At 38.8% G+C, this 23,531-nt stretch overlaps 1 protein-coding gene across 4 annotated transcripts in view; it reads left to right on the top strand.

Annotated features, from left to right (window-relative positions):
- opn5 (opsin 5) overlaps positions 1 to 16,107 on the top strand; it is a 70,366-nt gene extending 54,259 nt beyond the window's left edge. For 3 of the 4 annotated variants that reach the window (XM_026143295.2, XM_026143293.2, XM_026143296.2), the window contains 4 exons: positions 6,431 to 6,601; positions 8,619 to 8,953; positions 9,054 to 9,289; positions 10,723 to 16,107. In XM_026143295.2, coding sequence (XP_025999080.1) covers positions 6,431 to 6,601; positions 8,619 to 8,953; positions 9,054 to 9,289; positions 10,723 to 10,789 — 809 coding nt within the window. In that variant the 3' untranslated portion in view covers positions 10,790 to 16,107. Of the gene's footprint in view, positions 1 to 6,430; positions 6,602 to 8,618; positions 8,954 to 9,053; positions 9,294 to 10,722 lie in introns of those variants that run through there. The other variant, XM_080289964.1, reaches the window with a different exon arrangement.
- The last annotated feature ends 7,424 nt before the right edge of the window (positions 16,108 to 23,531 follow it).

Genomic DNA, 23,531 nt, shown 5'->3' on the forward strand with positions numbered 1-23,531 from the left:
TACTTTAGTATATACAGTATATGTACAACCAAAATGCAGAAGCCCTTTTGTTCTAAACTAATTAACCATTACCTCCCAATATATTCCCCGCTCCTTTGTGCATTTTTAATTCATCTTAAAAGGAACTTTCTGTCAGTATATATACTATTTAAATATACTATCAGCAGAAGACCTCAGTGCCCTCAGAGTGTTTTTTGTTTTTGATTTGACTGTTGGCTTTTAATTACTTTCCTGTCAGCTTACACAACTATGGATCAATACATGCATAATTATTAAAATTTGGAAAATGAGTGAAAATAATTCATTATCAGACACCATTTGTGGTGATGGAGGTGATATAATTTTATTACATCACCTCCATCACCATCATATACATTCATTTAAACATCGTTACATATTTATACCTTCCATAATGCTCCATCCTCTGTGTTGTAATCTTGACTATTCCTCTTTGGTTTACTGGCTTTCTCACTAAGCCTTTTTCACTGGGCCTTACAAGGACATGCTGTGGTCTCCCTGATCATTGTAAAAACAATACACCATAAACAAAAGCTAGTACAGTTATGCTTTTGGCATTTGAAAGATAACACAATGGTCAGTATAAATATAAAACAGAAAGCTTTACATTTAGTCATATTCATAACGGAAGAAGAGTCCAGGACCAGTTTCTCTAGATTAGAGGACACATACATTAACATTATGAATAATCTCCATTATTGAAATTATTTTTTTTGCAGTGCAAGAAATAAAGATTATGAGGTCATTTAGACGTGCTTGTAATCTAGGATGGATAGTAGCATCAAAAACTGGTTGCCGTAATGAATTACAATTAAAAGATATTCAGTATATTCATGAGCAACACTTAGACCTCCCATTAATTTAATAAAGGAAAAATCATGTTATCTGGTAGTTGCCACGAGGAGTGTGATCAGAACCAGTGCACAGGGGTTTTGGGATGTCTGCTCCGAAGTCCAAGTGCAACGTCAGAGTTTTATCCCTGTCTTCACCCTGACTGTTGAGAGCCTGGCCTGAAATAATTTTGGTCTTCACTCTGCTCTGATGTAAGAGAGCAACTTTTAAATGAGCTGACCTTAATGTGGAGTGCTGGAGGGAGGACAAGAATCCTATGGATTGCATACAAAACATGAATCTTGAATTGGTTATCCCGGATGGCTGAGTATGGGAGAGCTCTGTAAAGTTTGCGATTTCCAGTTTGCATCACATTTTTTCCAAGTTTCATACAGCTTGGAGAGTAAATGGTGAGTGAAGACACTGACTTGCTACGGGGGAGTCAGTGTCTTCCATGCAAACTGAATGTGGCAGTCTGCTAAAGACTTAACCAATCACAGATTTTCACCTAATGACAGCCAGCAGCCTCCAAATACCACTCACCACCACTCACACCACCAGAATGAAAATCCCCCATTAGATGCTAGAGGTTGACTGGAGGTTGTTAACCAGCTTCTAGGCTTATTTGACTGAGGTCTTAATAAATCTGGCCCTTAATCAACCGATTGTTTCATTTCAGCAGAATTTTAGAATGTAAAGCTTTGAGAGATAACTTTTGTTATTGTCCTTATGCTGTCTTACCATGCCACAGCCTTGCTGCTATATCTCTGAATAGAATAACAATTTGCATATTAATCCTTTCCTTGTGACCTAGGACAGCAATGGTCAACATTACACAAACCAAAGAGCAAACAAAAATGTTATTTGTTTATGGGGGTAGAAATCATGTCATGACTGAGAAATATATGTAAGTCTTGTTAAGGCTAGAAGCAAGTGAACAGGGGTGTGGAAGTGTGTGTATAACCCCTGCTGGTTTTCAGTGATTCCAAGAGAATATTTGGGTTATCATGTCTGGAATCCCGACTAGAGATTCTTGGAACGCTGTGGCTTTTTGCCCATCCAGCTATCTAGGAAGAGGGCCCAAATCTGACACAACAGTCAGGAAGTCAGTGTGGTGTGAGCGATACAGTGGATCTTTGTGTTGAGCTCTGTAGCCCTTGTGGTGTGTGAAGGATATTTTGATCTCAAATCCCAAGACAATTATCTGTCCACCATAACCTTCACATAAACTGTCTGCATTTTACGGAAGATTCATTACAAGAATTACTCCTAATGCTAAAGTCAGTATTATCATATTTTCCTTATTGCTGTTCAGTAATGAGAAACTAAAGTGAGTTGTTACAAGAACTGTCTCATGTGTGATACAGGACATGGAGGGAAAAGTCACGTTTAACTTTTATCTCCTGTTGCTTAAACATGCAGCACTCATAACTGTTGTTAAGGCTGCAATCAAAATTATTTTCCCTTGCTGGGTATATGATGAAAAAAATATAATGGCTTTCTTTTTTTAGTAGTATGTTAGATTGCTGTATTATAATTAAAACCCATATTAGGATGTGAGGTTAGCATATGTGGAAAAATTCAATTATCCTTCTGGGAACTTTATAATGACTGTATCTAAGCAATATTAATGCAAATATTGCTTAGGTTTGTGCTAGCCGTAAAGAGAAAAACTCACAGTCACAGCATAAAGAAAGTATGAGGCTTTATGCATTAGGACATAATGAGAAAATCATCAACTTTTAGCAGGTCTCAAAATTAGGTAAATACAACCTCAGATGAACAACAATACATGATATGTACTGGGCCATAGCAACACATCCTGTTGTGTCAATGTGCTGACACAACAACAGCACGTCGTTATTTATTTGACAGAAATTGAACCAAAATACAGAAACAGTGAGTGAAAGTCCCCCCTTACTGCTTCCATAAGAATTAAGAGAGTAAGTAGAAGCCAGATGCTGCTAATCAAATGCACTTGATTAGATCATTACATCAGTGACTGTGAGCACCTCTGTAAAAGCAAAGCAGACAGTTTGGCAGTTTGTTGGTCTAGGGTTTTTAGATGTGGAAGACACGAAGAACGACACGAGCGGTGTTCCTAAAGAAGCCAATAGAAAAAGCCATCAATCTCTGAAGGATTATAAGGCCAGCTCCAAACTATTTGAAGTCCATCTTTATAGAGCTGAAAAGATTATTCACAGATGATTGCCAGTGTTTCCAGAAGTGGAAATCCCAGGAAATTCACTACAAGGGCAGACTGTTGACACAATTAAAACACACACACAAAACAAAAACAAGATCCATGTCTGTCAGCCTCAGTTAGTGCTTAACATTTAACATGCTATTAGAATAATACTGAACAAATATGGCTTGTTTTCATGCAGCCATGCTGTTCTCTCTAACAAGGACAGCATGGCTGCATGACTTAGATTTGTAAAGTTAGATTTGTAAAGTTAGATTTGTAAAGTTGCATTTGACCTCTTTTTACCAAAATATTCTTAAGTCAAATGTGAGACTATCTATACAACAGCTAGTGCTTTGGCCAAATTGGACCATGCAACAGGACAGTGATCCCAACCAGAGCAGCAATCTGCAACAGAATTACTGAAAAACAAATGAATCAGCGTGGTGCAGTGGCCCAGTCAAAGTCCATATCTCAATCCAACTTGGACCTTAAATAGAAGCCTCAATGTAGCAACGTTGTAAAAAAGAGTTAGCTAAAAGTCATACAGGAATCTATTACTTCAAGTCATTGATGCTAAAGTTGCACTGCCCAATTAACCATGGGGTGTACTTAGTTTTTCACACACTGCTTCTGGCTTAGTTTTTGTCAAATAAATAATTCCATGGTGTCATGTGCTGTTGCTCATTTCTGGTTGTATTGACTTAATTGTAAGACCCGGTAAGGACTAGATATTTTTTATTATGCCCTGATACATAAAAGCTTAGAACTAACAGACGGTGTACTTTCTTTTTTTTTACCATGACCAGTGTTAGGAAGGTTACTTTCAAAATGTATTCCACTACAGATTACAGAATACATGCCGCAAAATGTATTACGTTACTCAATGACAGTAACGTATTCTGAATACATAATATATTATCAAGCTTTTTATAAAATACATAATAATAATAATGGATTGCATTTATATAGTGCTTTTCTAGACACTCAAAGCACTTTACAACTCCACTATTCATTCACTCTCACACTCTCAAATCTTAATATAAAATGAGTAACAGTAGGGTGGAGATTGAGTAAGGCTGCACTTTTTATAGCGATCTCGTATAGAAAACTATTCCGCGCTTTTATAAATGGCTCTGAACCGTAGTAAAGGGAAGTCTGGCTAATATGTCGGGTTCCGTGTCGTGCTCATAACCAAGCTCATAAACTAGCATTACTTTGTTGTCTGGGTTAACTTTGCTAGTGAGAGACAGAGAGAGGCATTGAAAGGCCGCTCCAACAGAACTTATTGTTTCGGGGAGAACTCGAACACAGTGCAGTCGAGACTTAATAGCTTACTTACAACTGGGCTATGCACAGGGCTATGCCTGTCACACCCTGCCTATTAAATTAAAAAAATTTAATAATTATTTGAACAATAATTTTAAAAAATATTTTGTCACATCATTATGCGGGCTGAAAGTAGAGGTGACATGGACCGCAAGATTGAGACACAGCCTCTTAATGCATGCTTTCTTTGGGTTTCCACCAGTGTGGAATTACCAAAAATTCCACGCCTAACATATGAAACAGGAAAAACTGCCATGTAATCCATTTATTTCAACAAAGTACTGTATTCTGAATACCACCTTTTTAAATGGTAACGGAATACAGTTACTCATGTTTTGTATTTTAAATACGTAACGCCGGTACATTTATGCCGTTACTCCCTAACACTGACCGTGACTGTATCTTAATGGTAAGGCTCTGTTAAAAAAAGATTACAAAGACAGTTACAATTATTAAATTATGTAAATAAAGAATAACATATTGAATTTTAGGTTTAGGAATTGAGTCATTTAACTTTTGAGCATTTAAGCATTGCAGAAGGAATAGAGTGTCGAACATAAAGGGTTTGCCAACCTTTAGCTACAGTTCAACACCAACAAACACAGCAATGTTAAATGCATTACTTCAGAATCAGAATCAGAATCGTGTTTATTGGCCAAGTATATGTGCAGACACATACAGGGAATTTGGTTCCGGTAGATGGTGGCTCTCAAGCACAGCAATGTAAATCACACACACACACACACACACACACACACACACACACACACACACACACATACACACACACACACACACGTGTCTATATATACACATTACACATACATACACAAAGCTGTGTAAACCAACTATAAATAACAAATCTAACTTACATACATAAAATACAGAAATGAATGAGGTGGAATGAATACTACAAAATGTACATAAGCTGCAGTTGCAGTCTGGCAGTGGGAGCAGTGTGACAGGTCAACTGTTAAGAAGGGAGATGGCGAGGGGAAAGAAACTGTTCCTGTGTCGGGTGGTCCTGCAGGCTTCTGTACCGTCTGCCAGAGGGCAGCAGATCAAAAAGTCTGTGTGCAGGGTGTGAGGGGTCTGTGATGATTTTCCCTGCCCGTTTCCTGGTTCTTGAGAGGTACAGATCCTGGATGGAGGGCAGGGGGGTGCCGCTGATCCTTTCTGCTGCCCTTACAGTCCGCTGCAGTCTGCTCCTGTCCTGTTTAGTGGCTGCTCCATACCAGACTGTGATGGAGGAGCACAGGACAGACTCAATGACCGCAGTGTAGAACTGGATCAGAAGCTCCTGTGGAAGACTGTACTTCCCCAGTTGTCTCAGGAAGTACATCCTCTGCTGGGTCTTTTTGAGGATGGAGTTGATGTTGGTCTCCCACTTCAGGTCCTGGGAGATGGTTGTACCCAGGAACTTGAAGGTCTTCACAGTTGACACAGGGCTGTCTGATATGGTCAGGGGGAGCAGAGTTGAGGGATGTCTCCTGAAGTCCACTGTCATCTCTACAGTCTTAAGAGTGTTCAGCTCCAGATTGTGCTGACTGCACCAGAGTACCAGCCGCTCAACTTCTTGCCGGTATGCAGACTCATCACCATCTTGAATGAGGCCAATGACAGTAGTGTCATCTGCAAACTTTAGGAGTTTGACAGCCGAGTTCTTGGAGGTGCAGTCGTTAGTGTAGAGGGAGAACAGTAGTGGTGAGAGGACACATCCTTGAGGGGCACCAATACTACTTGCATTCAACATTGCTTCAAGCAGTTTCTTCTATCTTTTGCTCTCCTACATCCAGTCATGTTTCTGATCTGCAGCTATTTAGCTCTGTTGTGATATGTTCCACAAGGTTTTCTCCCTGAAAAAATAGAATGTATGTTTCAATATGCTACATGTTGTCTGTTTACCATTTTCAACCAAATATTTCTCTTTGTCCCATCCCACTCCAACACTACCTTCTTTTATGATCTTTGTCTTCATCCTTTTTCTCTGCCCACACACTCTCTTTTTCTGTTCCATTTCCCTTTCACTTCTCCTTCTACTCTGTCTCCTATTTTTTTTCCTCACAGTGACAGGAAAGCCCTTTTTCATTGTGTCTAGTTTATCCCACCGCTGGCTGTTTGGCTGGGAGGGATGTCGATTCTATGGCTGGGCAGGCTTCTTCTTTGGATGTGGGAGCCTCATCACAATGACTGTGGTCAGCCTGGACCGGTATCTCAAGATTTGCCATCTCCGATATGGTGCGTAACTAACAACTCAGCAAATTTTCATAAACATCAGATGTTCATATACACTTACATACTTTAAAGGGAACCAAAGTATTTTGCCAGTATCTCAGAATTAAAAATACCCTGACTGGGAGAGCAACATGGGGTTAGTATCTTGCCCAAGGATATTTGGCATGCAGACTAGGGGTAAGCCAGGAATCGAACCACCAAGCTTCCGAGCAGTGGGTGACCTGCTCTGCCGCCTGAGCTACAGCCACCCCTGTAAACATACAAAAAGACGTACAAAAAAAAAAAATGAACAGAAAATGAGTGGCTGTTGCTTGAATCTTATTCGACAGATTTTACCTAACCAAACAAAAGCAGATGCAACCACCAGGTACTTACTTAATTTTCCAGTATGCTTATAAATTCACCAGTATGCTTATAAATTCACCACATAACAAGACATCCATCCTTTTTTCTCCGTTTTATCTCTGTAATTTTTTTTAGAATTGATCTTTTTCTCATACTGAGGCTGCTGGCTTGTGACTAGCTCTGAGCTTTAGCCTCTTAAAATGTAAATTTTTAGATGGTTGAGGTAATATAAGTTTCTGATTAGGTTTATTGTTGAATGTGTTTATGATGGACCCCCTGCAAATAACTGTAATAAATGCTTTCAGTCACAGTTACAATGCTAATTTCATTTAACATGTACAGATGTTGCAAACCTGGAATATGTACAGTGGTCCCTCGCTATAACACTGTTCACCTTTCGCGGCCTCGTTGTTTCGCAGATTTTTTTTGTGCAATTATGCATGTTGTTTTTGTTTGTTTGTTTTACAGCGCATAGTGTTCTGGGTACTGATTGGCTGTAGACCATTGTCAATCAATCTCGTGCTGTGTCTCCTGTACAGTACAGAATGTGTTCAGCTTGTCAAATTTACATAAATATTTGATCGCTAGCAGTGTGTTTCTGAAGTGCTGTACTGTATGTTTGTAAGTTTTATGTCCAACAAACACAACGTCAACGAAACGTTTTTCACCGTCAAAGGCACCTGGGGTGAAAAGTGTGAACATTTCCATGCCTGTCTGAGAAAAGTGTATAAAGTGTGTAGTGAGGAATTTTACAGCCTTAAAACATCTATAATAATTGTAAAAAAATGGCTCTACTTCACGGATTTCACTTGTCGCGGGTTATTTTTTAGAACGTAACTCCTGTGATAAACAAGGGACCACTGAATTTGTTGATTTTCATGTAAAAAAGATATGAATAGGTCTGCAGTCTAGATCCAAACCTGTGACTATAACTACGTATTTAAATGATCACAATTTAATAAAAGGAGTTATTCCTGAATCACTGGCCATTTCTTGACAAGGTTTAGATTTACCTTCACATGAGTTATAGGCCATAAATGATGCTCTAACAAAACATCTGTAAGCCTGTATTGCACAAATATCTAGGTTCATGATCTACTGTAAGTGCTCCCGTTACTTTTTAATTTCCATTCAGTTCCCACACCATTATAGTGTACATTACTATAATGGTGTGGGAACCCCCCATCATAAACATCAGATTAAGGGGGGCTCCCCATCATCTGATTCCAAAACAGTGCAGCACTCCACTGCACTGTTTTGTGAAGGGATGGGGCTTTTAGCCTCCAGAGTATAGTATTTGTTATTAGCCTATAACCACAGCTAAGCCGTTATAACACTGTATTGTAATTCTTTTAAATTAAATTCCTTTTCAGTCATTCATAGTCAAACACAATAATACAAATGTGTAAGATCCCAGAATTAAAATATTCCACTACAGTAGTTTAATACTTTTTTTTGTTTACTGATGTCAACAACATACCTTTTGATGTGAAGAGTCATTGACTACAGATGATTATTTTTTTTAATACTCAGTATTTTTCTAGGAATTTTTGTAAGTCTCTTACTACATCTAATGCTCTGAATCCTTTTCACTTGTGGCATAGAAAATTAGTCTGGCAGTCAAAATGTACCATTTAACCAACATTAGTCTTGGGGTTTCTTTCTCCAATCCTAGGTGCATGGCTAAAACGCCACCACGCGTTCCTGTGCCTGGCCTTTGTATGGGTGTATGCAGCCTTCTGGGCCACAATGCCCCTGGTGGGCTGGGGAAATTATGCTCCGGAGCCCTTTGGGACCTCTTGTACCCTGGACTGGTGGTTGGCTCAAGCCTCAGTGTCTGGCCAGAGCTTCGTCATGGCTATTTTGTTCTTCTGTCTTATACTCCCTGCAGGGATGATTGTCTTCTCTTATGTTATGATCATCTTCAAGGTCAAGTCATCTGCTAAAGAAATTTCACATTATGATGCACGCATCAAAAACAGCCACACCCTTGAGATGAAACTCACAAAGGTAGGTCCAACATTAGTGATCATGGAAGTGGAACAAAGAGCAAAGATTTTTGAGTGCTACTCAGTCCAAATTTATGATCAGAATATAATTTTGTGTCCAGGTGGCAATGGTGATCTGCACAGGCTTCTTGATAGCCTGGATCCCTTATGCAGTGGTGTCAGTGGTGTCAGCATTTGGTGAGCCAGACTCAGTGCCCATCCCTGTGTCTGTTGTTCCTACGTTGCTGGCCAAATCCTCCGCAATGTACAATCCCATTATCTACCAGCTTGTGGACCTGAAAATCTCAGCCTCCTGTTTTAAGGTTATGAAGAAACAAAGGCATTTTAGAAAGTCAAGGTAAAACTAGCCTTTATACATACATAAAGACATTTTCTGAAATGTTTTAGCAGTGGGAAAATTTTTCCTTGATGCTTTCTGCTAGAAAACAATCTTTAGCCCAGAACAGATCATGGTTATAGGATTTCACCCTTTCAAAAACCTCTTTTGGAGTCGAACAAAGCCTTGGCAATCAGGATTCAAAGAAAATAATCTGTGCTCAAAACTATTTCCAGAAAAGTGTTTAGCACAAAATATAGGATTAATGCTGAGGCCTTGAGATTAGTCAGCAACCCTCTGGCAACCTCCGGTCACTGGGAGAGAATGTGTATTCATTGACTGGGAGAAATCCCAGATCCCAAATCAAAGAGTATGGTGCACCTGAAATCTCCTTGCAATTGCTTTGGTGACTAGCGGATTGCTGTCAATGATAGTTTGCATGGCACATACCAGCCTGTCTGCCATGCCATGCCAGCCTGTCTGTAAAACTTAGTAACTAATCAGCAAGCAGCAGCAAGAAACTTGGAAATATGTGATGAAAACTGGAAACAAAAGACCATGAAGACCATTTACCATGAAAGTCAATGTTGGACCTTATGAAATTTGTTGGTTACAGCGGTAAGGGTACAAGCAACTATGGGCAACCTCAGCAACCTACTACTAGTGATCAAAACAATCACAGGGAGATTTTTGCAATGTATTCTGTTTTTGACCAGTTTCACGTAGTGACAGTATGGAACCGCCCCCAGTCACCTGCCAGCTGGCCACATCTGGAACATTAGATTTTTCCCTAGTAATCAGTGCTTATTAGAGGGCCAGTGACTGGTTTCTAGGCCTGAGTGACTAGGTCATAGCAATCTATTTCACAGCACTACACAGAAAAGCAACCTTTAGCAACAACTTACAGTTGGTCAGGGAATACTCATTTTTCTCTTGTGACCTGTGGTTTCTAGGTGGTCTGGTTGCCCACTGACCTCTAGGTTTGTGTGATTGGGGCCTTAGGTTTTGGAGCAACCTCTATAAGGTTAGGAATGAGTTTTATTTTAGCCACATGCTAAATAGGTACATTTCATAAAGTAGAGACGCAAGCCTTTAGGGATTGCGTCAGGAAGGGCATCTGGTGTAAAAAATCAGATCATATATGTGGAACTACCTGTTTAGCTGCCCCCCTTATGTATTTGGGGGCAGCTAAAAGAAGCTAGTTAAACTTTCAGATAATATCCCAAATCTTTTGATTATAGTTTTTATTGTTGAAACCTTTTGCATTTGGGTGTTTCAAATTGACAGAAAAGTGGACATTAACCAAACCGAAGCCAACCCTACTGGTAAACAATGACCTTAGATAGTTTAAAAGTTTTATACTTAAAGGTTTGCTTCCCAATTTTTATTTTTTGCTTGTATATTGGTGAGCTTTTTTGGTCTGACTATTCTATCATATGTTCACATCTCTGCAGGTTCTATGCCATCTCTGGCTCATTAAAAGAAACACCACCAGCCAAAGAAGTCCACATTGAAGTGTGAGACAAATGTGAAGCTACATGACTTCTTTTTACCGCTTGTATTTTGGACAGTTGGACTTGTTCCCTGTCCTATGTGCTCTACCAATCACTCTCGACATTTTCTGTCACATTATGGACTGCATACATTTGTTCCCAAGTATCACAGCTTGGTTTTGCACCCACACCGGATATCCATGTAACCCTCAGCTCCCAACTTCTTACTTGGAAAACATCTTTCCTATGTGGTGTTCTTCCCATGTGGTCACTTGAATGGTGTTGTTTTACATTGGCAGTGTGCATGTGATAAACCCACTCTTTCAGCTTCCCCCCCCATTATTACAGACACATTGTTTGTCAATGTTATTAGCAAACAATGCACATCTTACTGACTTACCAGCATTTTTGCTACCAGCTCTTCGCCACTGTCAACCCAAAACTTAAGATATACCTTTTTTGGTGGAGAAAAAAAAGGTAAAACTATTACAAATATTTCAAAGGTTTAATTTAAGCATATTTCAAATGCTCAACTGCAATTTAACACTGCAACAACCTTAGCACATGTAAGTCATGTGCCAGTGTGGCCTCAAGCTCAAAGTATCTTTACTGTTGTCCTTCGTACTCTTACACGTGTGGCTTCTATACTGTAAATATATATCAAAAGCAAAAGGTACTGGATCACCTTACTTTCTATGTTTTCTTCAGCTTTTTACTACACAGAACCGGTTATGTCACTTTGATTCATAAAAGTAGTTAAACTAACATTGTTACTTTTAAAACAAAGCCAATTTATCTAATTGTAGTGAATTTTTGCAGAAACCAATCATTTAAAGTGAAAACACCTAAAGTTTTTTTTAGTTCTATTTTTCAATATTGTGGTAATGGGCACAGAAATAATAATAGTTAAATCAGGGACCATTTTTATTGTGTTCATTGTTGGGTGTCTTTTTTGCTAATGCAAGAAATAACAGGATTCATTAAAGAGTAATGCTGAGAATCAGATTTTAAAAAAAATCTTGTACATGTGTAATAAGTATGAAATTATAGCTCAGAGGCAATGAGCTTTATCTTAGCAGAACAACAAGTAACACTACTACTACTTGTTTAATCCAGGTACCAGTTCATAAGTCAAAGGTGATAAATTATTGTTTCTTGGGCAGTTGTGTACTAAAACCAATTGTAACATTTGTTAAAGATGTAGTTTGAGATTTCAATTAGTCAGCTTTTGATTTCTCTGTAGACTAGATTTTCAACTTTTAGACTTTTCATCTAGCCTTTTCTCCTTGACTGCATTTTTTGTACATTTGTGTTAAGCTAATTTTGTTTCTCAATTGTATCTTCATACTTATAGATAAACGAGAGTGACATCTCTCAGTTGACTGAGAAGACGTCTAATTTAAGCATCGTGTGAGACAGTGCTATTGCTGGCAGTTAATTGGCTAGCTAGCAATTGCTTGCTTGCCATTGCTACTTATATGCTAATGGAATTGCATCCAAGCATTGGGAAGTCATTTATATCTAACTCTGTGAGTTCTAAGTCATTATCAGTGATGACCTTAGTCATGCTTGTGTATTCCTTCCCTTAGCATAGCCAAATACCTACCCAAAGAGATATAAACATGGTACCATGAATCTCCCATTAGGCCCCAGAGGGTGAAAAACTGTCTATGCGTTTTTCAAAAATTATGACTAGAAGCATGTTGCTATCAGCAATCTTCTCAACTTGGGTGTATTTGGTTTATTATTTTATGTTTCTGCACATACTTGAGTTCTCTCATTTATGAAAATGTTTATGGAATTTATGTTTAAAGGTCACATGTATGTTTCAGGATGGAATATAACCAATGGTTAGAAATGTGCTTTACTTGTTTTAGCATTAATAGCTTACACAGCTTAACTCCACAATAGCTACTTTGTTATGGGTGAAGGAATGAGACTGAAATGGTTGATTCTCCACTGGCAAACACAGGATCTCTTTGATGCTCTGAACATTCAACGGCAGAGTCACCTGGAAATGAAATAGATCGAGTGGGTGGAATCAGATCTGCTTGCATCATTAGAGTAAATCAAATTTCACTGTGCTGGCAAACAAAGATGGAGACAAAGTGGTTGATCGATTGATAATATGAGTCTTACACCTGATGAAAGTCCTCATAATGAAGTGTTAATTATCTTTTGAGATGGGCTGAGGTATCATTTCTGATTAAATAAATCTAATAATTATGATAAATAGATTACTAATTCGCAGATTGTTGCTAAAGTCTTGCATGTCAGGCATACTTGAAGTCTGTATCTTCATATTTTGACATATTTTAACATTTGTTAATTTTTTAGAATGAAGATTATAGTTATGGCTAATGACCTTTACATTTTTTGCGTTAAAAAAGTACTATAGCAGTTAGGGCTGGGCCATATTACAGGGAGTGCAGAATTATTAGGCAAGTTGTATTTTTGAGGAATAATTTTATTATTGAACAACAACCATGTTTTCAATGAACCCAAAAAACTCATTAATATCAAAGCTGAATGTTTTTGGAAGTAGTTTTTAGTTTGTTTTTACTTTTAGCTATTTTAGGGGGATATCTGTGTGTGCAGGTGACTATTACTGTGCATAATTATTAGGCAACTCAACAAAAAACAAATATATACCCATTTCAATTATTTATTTTTACCAGTGAAACCAATATAACATCTCCACATTCACAAATATACATTTCTGACATTCAAAAACAAAACAAAAACAAATCAGCGACCAATATAGCCACCTTTCTTTGCAAGGACACTCAAAAGCCTGCCATCCATGGATTCTGTCAGTGTTTTGATCTGTTCACCATCAACATTGCGTGCAGCAGCAACCACAGCCTCCCAGACACTGTTCAGAGAGGTGTACTGTTTTCCCTCCTTGTAAATTTGATGATGGACCACAGGTTCTCAATGTGGTTCAGATCAGGTGAAAAAGGAGGCCATGTCATTAGTTTTTCTTCTTTTATACCCTTTCTTGCCAGGCACGCTGTGGAGTACTTGGACGCGTGTGATGGAGCATTGTCCTGTATGAAAATCATGTTTTTCTTGAAGGATGCAGACTTCTTCCTGTACCACTGCTTGAAGAAGGTGTCTTCCAGAAACTGGCAGTAGGACTGGGAGTTGAGCTTGACTCCATCCTCAACCCGAAAAGGCCTCACAAGCTCATCTTTGATGATACCAGCCCAAACCAGTACTCCACCTCCACCTTGCTGGCGTCTGAGTCGGACTGGAGCTCTCTGCCCTTTACCAATCCAGCCACGGGCCCATCCATCTGGCCCATCAAGACTCACTCTCATTTCATCAGTCCATAAAACCTTAGAAAAATCAGTCTTGAGATATTTCTTGGCCCAGTCTTGACGTTTCAGCTTGTGTGTCTTGTTCAGTGGTGGTCGTCTTTCAGCCTTTCTTACCTTGGCCATGTCTCTGAGTATTGCACACCTTGTGCTTTTGGGCACTCCAGTGATGTTGCAGCTCTGAAATATGGCCAAACTGGTGGCAAGTGGCATCTTGGCAGCTGCACGCTTGACTTTTCTCAGTTCATGGGCAGTTATTTTGCGCCTTGGTTTTTCCACACGCTTCTTGCGACCCTGTTGACTATTTTGAATGAAACGCTTGATTGTTCGATGATCACGCTTCAGAAGCTTTGCAATTTTGAGACTGCTGCATCCCTCTGCAAGATATCTCACTATTTTTGACTTTTCTGAGCCTGTCAAGTCCTTCTTTTGACCCATTTTGCCAAAGGAAAGGACGTTACTTAATAATTATGCACACCTGATATAGGGTGTTGATGTCATTAGACCACACCCCTTCTCATTACAGAGATGCACATCACCTAATATGCTTAATTGGCTTTCGAGCCTATACAGCTTGGAGTAAGACAACATGCATGAAGAGGATGATGTGGACAAAATACTCATTTGCCTAATAATTCTGCACTCCCTGTATACCGTTCACGGTAATACCGGTACAATGTTAGGCAACGATAAGAAAATAAAATATCGCGATAGAATATGGGTAAAAGGCGCAGTGCTTTTGTTTTCATACACATGGCTGAAAAAGCATGGCGGAAACGGAGAATAAGAAGGGAGAAAGCGGATCGTTGAGTGAAACGGATGAATCAGAATTGGTTTGTAAAAATGGTGCAACTTCAGTGGTGTGGAACTGGTTTGGTGTTTGTCCGTCAAATACACACCTAAGCACTTTTTTTTTTGTAGAACATGCAAGCGGGCAGTCGTTATTGCCGTATTTGTCGGACTAAGGTGCTCGTAAATCTGGGAGTAATCTGGGTCCTAAACTCCGTCAAACGAACACTGCAGCGTCACTGAGAGTTAAAAACTTTCTAAATTCTTTCATCTTTAATAAAACGATCAGCATTGCTGCTTTACCAGACGTAACTATGAAGTTTAACATCCAGGCATCCATGAAAACAGAATTTATTACATTTAACAGAGTTAGAAGTTAGCAGGAAGTTAGCAGAAGTTAGCTCGCTAGTTTTGCTAGTTACCTAAGCATGATATAGCATGTTCTGACTGAGAGATTTCTGAAAAAATTCAAACGTACAGCTCTGCTATCATTTCCAACATAAATGAAGACAGGAAACTAAACAGCAGTGACATTTGTAAGGTTACTGAAGTTGGGCTAGCTGGTATATAATGATGTGCTACGTGATCGCTAGCGACACAGCTATGTTAGCATAACATAAACAGTGACGCTGGAGGATGAACGCTCACTTTTCCACTCGATAAAAGTTAACGTGAAGGTTCCTGATAGTTAGAGACAAATGCAATCGCATGGCAGGATGCTGTAAACGGACCAAACTTCAGTCAGGAATCAATGGTACAGAAGTGGAGGAAGCAAGAAGAATGAGTTGAATTAAGTTTGATTTATCTGACTGCTTTGTTCCGCTTAATGTGTCTTATAATCCTGTGCACTTTATGGTCCGAAAAATATGTATTTGACTTTTTTATTTGGCACACTGCAGTTTAATGTTGCAAAGCACCTGTTTTTAACTTCAGTGGATATTATACATGGTTATGCTCAGGATATGTCAGCCCATTTCTACTGGAAATGTTTTTTGGTTAAACTTTCAGCAAAGAATTTGCATTTGCACTGTTAAATTTTTATATAGGTTTAATGCACATAAAAAACAGCTGCTTGTTTAAGTGAAAATAAATGGATGGGCTTTTTTTTGCGCTAGTAACGTTGTGGAGTTGTATTTTGTCTCGCATCAATTATATTGTCAGTTATATCGTTATCGCAAATTTTCAAATCTATATCGTGATAAATATTTTTGGCCATATCGCTCTGCTCTACTAGCAGTTTTGAAAAGGACTTGTCTTGGCTTATTTACATTGACATGTTACAAAATGGCATTTACTATTTTGTTGTTTTTACCTTTAATGTATGACTTTAAGAGCTAATTATGTATGTCTCTTATCGTGGTTAATGTAGCAGATTCCTGAGCAAAATAGCAAAAAAAAAAAAAAGTTATAGATCAGTTGCTGGATTCTGGAACCTCGCTTTGACTTATAGGTACCTTTTAGTTTTTAGGGCTTTAATTTAACAGATCACCAAAAGTTGGATTGTGGTAAAAATAAATAAATAAAAATGTTTATTAAAGCAAAAATGTCTTACATCAAAAATAAAGGGATGCGGGTGGTATGGGACACCATGCAGAGACTCAGCAGCCACTTTCTCTTCCAGTCTAGAATTAAATGCACATAGTGTTTTTAACGCTGGTTTCTTGCTTTGAGAAACTTACATTCTTGGATTCATTTTCTGTGTTTCCTCTTTAGCCACATAAATGTTATTTACCTTACATTGCAAGATGTAATGTGGAGTTTTCCTTTATAGAACAGCTTTATCTTTAAAGCTACTGATTCTAAATGTATGTATTTTAATAAGGTTTTAAAATTTGCTAAAGAGATTTTAAAGAAATTTATTTTTACTCAATAGAATTTGAAGAAATAAGCTGCTCTGACTTAATGTTCGAAACATCTGTGTATTCTATCAACACAATAGTCAATCATCTGAAGTTGAACTAGAGCTGGGCCATATTTCAGTGTAAAAGCCAATTTTACCACAAGATTTTGCAGTTTGTGAGGTGAGTCAAAGCAAGTTGTTAAGACATATTATTTAGAATGGGCTAGGAAAAGTCAAAGCCCCTCAATGAACTGGGAGAAGAATTAAAAAGAAACATGTAAAGTTAAAAGAACAGCCGCACACGTCCGTTGGTGGTAAACATTTTTGTCAGAATTTGCAGATGATGGTTACAAAAATGACCTTTAAAGGTGGTTAGTTTCACCCATAACCAATATGCTGGTCACGTTTAGGAGCTAAAAAAAAAACGATCACAAGTTCACTTAACCTTTGGTCAAATTGTGTCACTTCAGCAAAGGAAAAAAATCAATTTTAACATGGATTTATAAATGTTTAAATGCAGTTTTATAAAATATGTCAAACTGAGCCAGTTTGTTTTTTAACAGGCAGAGATGACTTTGACTGTATAAGACACTTCTGAAAGCACTGGGTTTTTTATGTGTGTGTACATGTTTACTGTTGTTCAAGTGACATACAGGAAGTGCAGAATTATTAGGCAAGTTATATTTTTGAGGAATAATTTTATTATTGAACAACAACCATGTTCTCAACGAACCCAAAAAACTCATAAATATCAAAGCTGAATGCTTTTGGAAGTAGTTTTTAGTTTGTTTTTACTTTTAGCTATTTTAGGGGGATATCTGTGTGTGCAGGTGACTATTACTGTGCATAATTATTAGGCAACTCAACAAAAAACAAATATATACCCATTTCAATTATTTATTTTTACCAGTGAAACCAATATAACATCTCCACATTCACAAATATACATTTCTGACATTCAAAAACAAAACAAAAACAAATCAGCGACCAATATAGCCACCTTTCTTTGCAAGGACACTCAAAAGCCTGCCATCCATGGATTCTGTCAGTGTTTTGATCTGTTCACCATCAACATTGCGTGCAGCAGCAACCACAGCCCACTGTTCAGAGAGGTGTACTGTTTTCCCTCCTTGTAAATCTCACATTTGATGATGGACCACAGGTTCTCAATGGGGTTCAGATCAGGTGAACAAGGTGGCCATGTCATTAGTTTTTCTTCTTTTATACCCTTTCTTGCCAGGCACGCTGTGGAGTACTTGGACGCGTGTGATGGAGCATTGTCCTGTATGAAAATCATGTTTTTCTTGAAGGATGCAGACTTCTTCCTGTACCATTGCTTGAAGAAGGTGTCTTCCAGAAACTGGCAGTAGGACTGGGAGTTGAGCTTGACTCCATCCTCAACCCGAAAAGGCCCCACAAGCTCATCTTTGATGATACCAGCCCAAACCAGTACTCCACCTCCACCTTGCTGGCGTCTGAGTCGGACTGGAGCTCTCTGCCCTTTACCAATCCAGCCACGGGCCCATCCATCTGGCCCATCAAGACTCACTCTCATTTCATCAGTCCATAAAACCTTAGAAAAATCAGTCTTGAGATATTTCTTGGCCCAGTCTTGATGTTTCAGCTTGTGTGTCTTGTTCAGTGGTGGTCGTCTTTCAGCCTTTCTTACCTTGGCCATGTCTCTGAGTATTGCACACCTTGTGCTTTTGGGCACTCCAGTGATGTTGCAGCTCTGAAATATGGCCAAACTGGTGGCAAGTGGCATCTTGGCAGCTGCACGCTTGACTTTTCTCAGTTCATGGGCAGTTATTTTGCGCCTTGGTTTTTCCACACACTTCTTGCGACCCTGTTGACTATTTTGAATGAAACGCTTGATTGTTCGATGATCACGCTTCAGAAGCTTTGCAATTTTGAGACTGCTGCATCCCTCTGCAAGATATCTCACTATTTTTGACTTTTCCGAGCCTGTCAAGTCCTTCTTTTGACCCATTTTGCCAAAGGAAAGGAAGTTGCCTAATAATTATGCACACCTGATATAGGGTGTTGATGTCATTAGACCACACCCCTTCTCATTACAGAGATGCACATCACCTAATATGCTTAATTGGTAGTAGGCTTTCGAGCCTATACAGCTTGGAGTAAGACAACATGCATGAAGAGGATGATGTGGACAAAATACTCATTTGCCTAATAATTCTGCACCCCCTGTATTTGACCCTTTTGTTTCACAATGTTCAGTCCAATGTTGTGCTCAACAAAAACACGCCAGTGTCAATCACAGTTAGCTTCTCTACAAGTCATCTAAATATGGCACATGTAGAGCTAGAAAGCTGAAAGCCAATAAATGAGGTTTACCACTCACAGAATGTACCTATTTTATTACTTATTTTCTTTTTAATCAAGTCTTTATAACTAGACCATTTTTAAGTTCAGAACACAGAGAAAACTAGTATAATTAAGCCAGTCGGCAACAATTTTACAGTTTGAGCAACCCAATCCGGTCAAATCCAATCAAGGCGTTCTTTTATACGATTGGATGTAGGGGACTGCATTGTATTTTTGTATTTTAATGTATTTTTATATTGTGCATAACCAGCTGCACTTTCCAATATATATTCTTGATAAAATCTTCACAGAGGTATTCAAAACGTGGTGTATATTGCAGGCTGTTGTATTAGATTACCTTTGGTTCTCCTTTGTTCTCAGTTTCCTTGGTATGTTTTTAGCTCCCTACCTGCATCTATAAATGCTTGTTGACGTATTTATGAATTATTTGACTTATAGTGTACATATTACATTGGCTTAAATTTATTTAAATACTTTTGAGAGAACTGTTCTATTTCTTCATTCCTCTTTTTGTTTTTGAAAAGATGTTGTGATTTCAGTTGTGTCTGCATGGGTGAGTTTTCTTTAAGAGTCAGGAATGATCCAGCTGATGATTATGCACAGAGAAAAATTCGAACACAGGTTGTCATCTGGTTGCCCCTCAGTTCATGTGTAAAATCTTTCGCATCCATTACGAAGTTTGCAAATGAATTATTTGAAATCCTGAATGCTGGGAATGGAGCCTGGCCTGTCGGATAATGATGACTGTATTGGTGTCTTGTTTGGCTTAGAGATAAATCTCAGGTATTGGCTGTTAGTTGTTTTAGTGTTTTGCTAGACTTTTCAGAATGGGGTCAAAATGTGTAAATTGTATTGCAGAAAGAACAGGGAATTTGAAACGTTTGAATGTTTGTAATGCAGTTTATTGGCACACAGTAAAATATAGATGTAATGTGGTTTTGAGCAAGTAACAGAACTAAAACTACATTAAAAAGTCAAAACAACATTAAATAAATTGATAAAGATGAAAAACGGTTATCAGTATTACTACTACTACTAATAATGATAATACCAGAGCAAAATATTTAGAAATTTAGATATTTTTGGCAGTAATGAGACACCATACATAAGGCACATGTGGTTATTTTGTTTGTGTGGTTTGACTACCTTCAAAACTCTACAGTGGGAAAGATTACCTTTATCTTATGCCAATGTCAGTAGAATTTGTAGGTTTACTATATTCATTTTTAGTCTAACTTAAATTTAAAAGCCCAACTTAAATTATTTTTATTTCTTTTATTTTTCTGTCTCAAATTGTGATTCTAATGATTCATTTCAAAAGCTCTTTAAGGTGTCAGTCACACAGACCTACAGTATAGATCATTTGGCAACCATATGGCAACCTGGGGTTCAGATGTAGATTTCACAGCGACAGTGAGCAACCTCTTGCAACTGGTTGGCAAATACTTATTTTTCTCTTGTGCAGTTTCCAACTGGTCTCTAGGTCTGTTAGTCTAATACAAACACTGTATGCACATGACACTGTGTCCTCCAAAGAAAATCAAACGTGATATAAAATGTTGCTTTTATATACATTTCTATGTCTTGTCGAAAGGCTCACATATAGTGCCCAAAAAGTTGATTCCATTGATCTGAACATCAGTGGAAGAAATGTTTCAGTCATTGTGCAAATGTACTGTTTATAAGGTTGGGAAAACCTGCAGTCAGCTGAGACTGAAGAAGTCACTTGGATGAGTGACGAAACGTTTCTCCCACTGTAAACGATGTCCAGATGAACAGAATCAACTTTTGGAAATTTCCGTACCTGGATGATTGAGCATGCATCAAGACTAGGGATGGGTACCAGTATCCGGTGCCATTATGGCACCGGTTCTGACATAAACGGTAGTAACCAGACCGAAAAGCAGTGCACATTTCAGTGCTTTATTTCGGTGTTTTTTTTTCCTGAGATGTCACACACTTTGGATTCTAGCCAATCATTTTACCTTTGTGAGCGTAGTAGGCGGGCCCCGGTTCGTACGTTCTTTTAGAGCAGAGCTACAGATTAAAAATGCCCAAAGCGAAGCGGTCAAAAGTCTGGCTGTACTTCACAGCAAAAGATGCAAACTCAGCAGCCTGCAACAAGTGCTTTAAGCTGATACTGTGCAAAGGAGGTAACACCTGCGCCGTATTTGATGACTTGCTGCGAGACCGAGCACCGAGCACATCTACTGCGGGTCGGTTGCCTGTTATCGACCCGGAGTTAGCAACATCCCCCAAAAACCTGAAGATTAGAGTCCTGGCCCCTAGCCTGCCCTGGATGATGATGGCATGGCATGTTTTTGGACAAAGTTGGTGTTTTTTCCCATTGTTTAAGCACTGCTTCCAGCCAAGAGTGATGCCATAAATCCCCTATAGCTGCAGAAAAGGCTAACATTGTTATCTTTTTACAAGAAACAGCTGAACATGAGAGGTTTTTGGACCAATTTTGTGTTCTCCATTCTTTAAGCACCGGTTCAAGCACCGGTTCGAGCACCGTTTAAGCACCAGCACCGGTTCAAAAGTACCAGTTTGGTATTGGTATCGGATAAAACCTAAACGATACCCATCCCTAATCAAGACTCACATGTAGTGATGAGACTGTATAACAAATGTGTGTCGATAGTTCTGTGCCATTCCAGTGAGTAACAATTGTGTGTTTCAAGTGTATTGCACACTGAGTACCTTGTTTTGATTACCTGTTATATATTGCAATCATGCAGTAACTTGCAACTCTCTTGTGTTATGTGATTTCTTGAAAGATGGTGCAAATAAAGGTGGAACAGTGTATTGTGATGAATATGTGTATATCTTTCAGCACTGCTCCCTCAGTCAAATACATTCTCTCTGCTTTGAGCGTTGACTAATGTGTGTTGAATTGTTACATTTAACAAATGACCTGCTTTGCATTCTGAAGATGCGAGAAGTTTCAGATGAACAGAGTAGATGATTTCAGTTTTCCAATATCTATGAGCAGCTATCAAATCCAAGTTCAGCTCTTTAAATGATATCCAGATCTCATGAAATATTGAGGGAACATTTGGCTATGAAACTCCTTTTTAGTCAATTGTCCAATTACATCTGAACATAGAGGACTATGTACAGTGGCTTGCAAAAGTATTCAGCCCCCTTGAATTTTTCCACATTGTGTCACATTACAGCCACAAACATGAATCAATTTTATTGGAATTCCACGTGAAAGACCAATACAAAGTGGTGTACACGTTAGTAGTGGAATGAAAATCATACATGATTCCAAATATATTTTACAAATAACTGAAAAGTGGGATGTGCATAATTATTTAGCCCCCTTTGGTCTGAGTGCAGTCAGTTGCCCATAGATATTGCCTGATGAGTGCTAATGACTAAATAGAGTGCACCTGTGTGTAATCTAATGTCAGTACAAATACAGCTGCTCTGTGACGGCCTCAGAGGTTGTCTAAGAAAATATTGGGAGCAACAACACCATGAAGTCCAAAGAACTCACAGGACAGGCTTAGGCTACAAAAGCAGGCTTAGGCTACAAAAAGATTTCCCAAGCCTTGAACATCCCACGGAGCACTGTTCAAGTGCTCATTCAGAAATGGAAGGAGTATGGTACAACTGTAAACCTACCAAGACAAGGCTGTCCACCTAAACTCACAGGCCGAACAAGGAGAGCGCTGATCAGAAATGCAGCCAAGAAGCCCATGGTGAGCTCTCTGTTATTGTTATTGACTGGACCATGTCTGATCAATAACCCTCTATAACTCACTGGTGATTTGTGAACATAAATCTTCCTGAAATGGACTACTTGGCAGACTTAACTCTAAAAGCTTCTGCCATTGACCTGATGACACCAGTGAGAAATGCTGTGTACAAAATCAAAATTAGGTCAAAGGAATTAGAGCTAGCTAAACGAAGGAATGTGTGCTTGTCTAAAAACCAAGGAAACCAATCAGGGCAAAGAAGTTCATACTGTACCACTTGGGATTGAGAGTCTTATGGTCAGCATAAGTCTCCTGCTAATACTCGTGTTACTGCATGACTGAATTTGACATAAACCAAATCTAAATGACATCTGCAGTATGTGTCTTGGTGATGCAAAATATACTGCTCTGAGCTTAAGGAGGGATAGTTTCCTACAACTTGAGCATACTGAGCACAATGTGACTTTAAGAAACATACAGTCCTGTGAAAAACTCATCATAAATCTCCACTGGCTCCTGGTCAAGCCACACATTACTTACAAGATCCTACTTGTTACTTATAAATCCCTCAATGCTCTGGCTCCTCAATACCTGTCTGACCTGCTGCATCCACACAGGCTCTGACACTATGGTCCTCAGCTATGGGTTTGGTACCTGTCCCTTGAACCAACATCTATACCTTTTGAGGACAGAGCTTTCACTGTGGCAGACCCCACCCTCTACACCTCTCTCCTATTTGAATCTGTAACCTTTTGTTTTTATATACTC

This window comes from Astatotilapia calliptera, chromosome 15 (genome assembly GCF_964374335.1).
Source record: "Astatotilapia calliptera chromosome 15, fAstCal68.1, whole genome shotgun sequence".
NCBI classification, from domain to species: Eukaryota; Metazoa; Chordata; class Actinopteri; order Cichliformes; family Cichlidae; genus Astatotilapia; species Astatotilapia calliptera.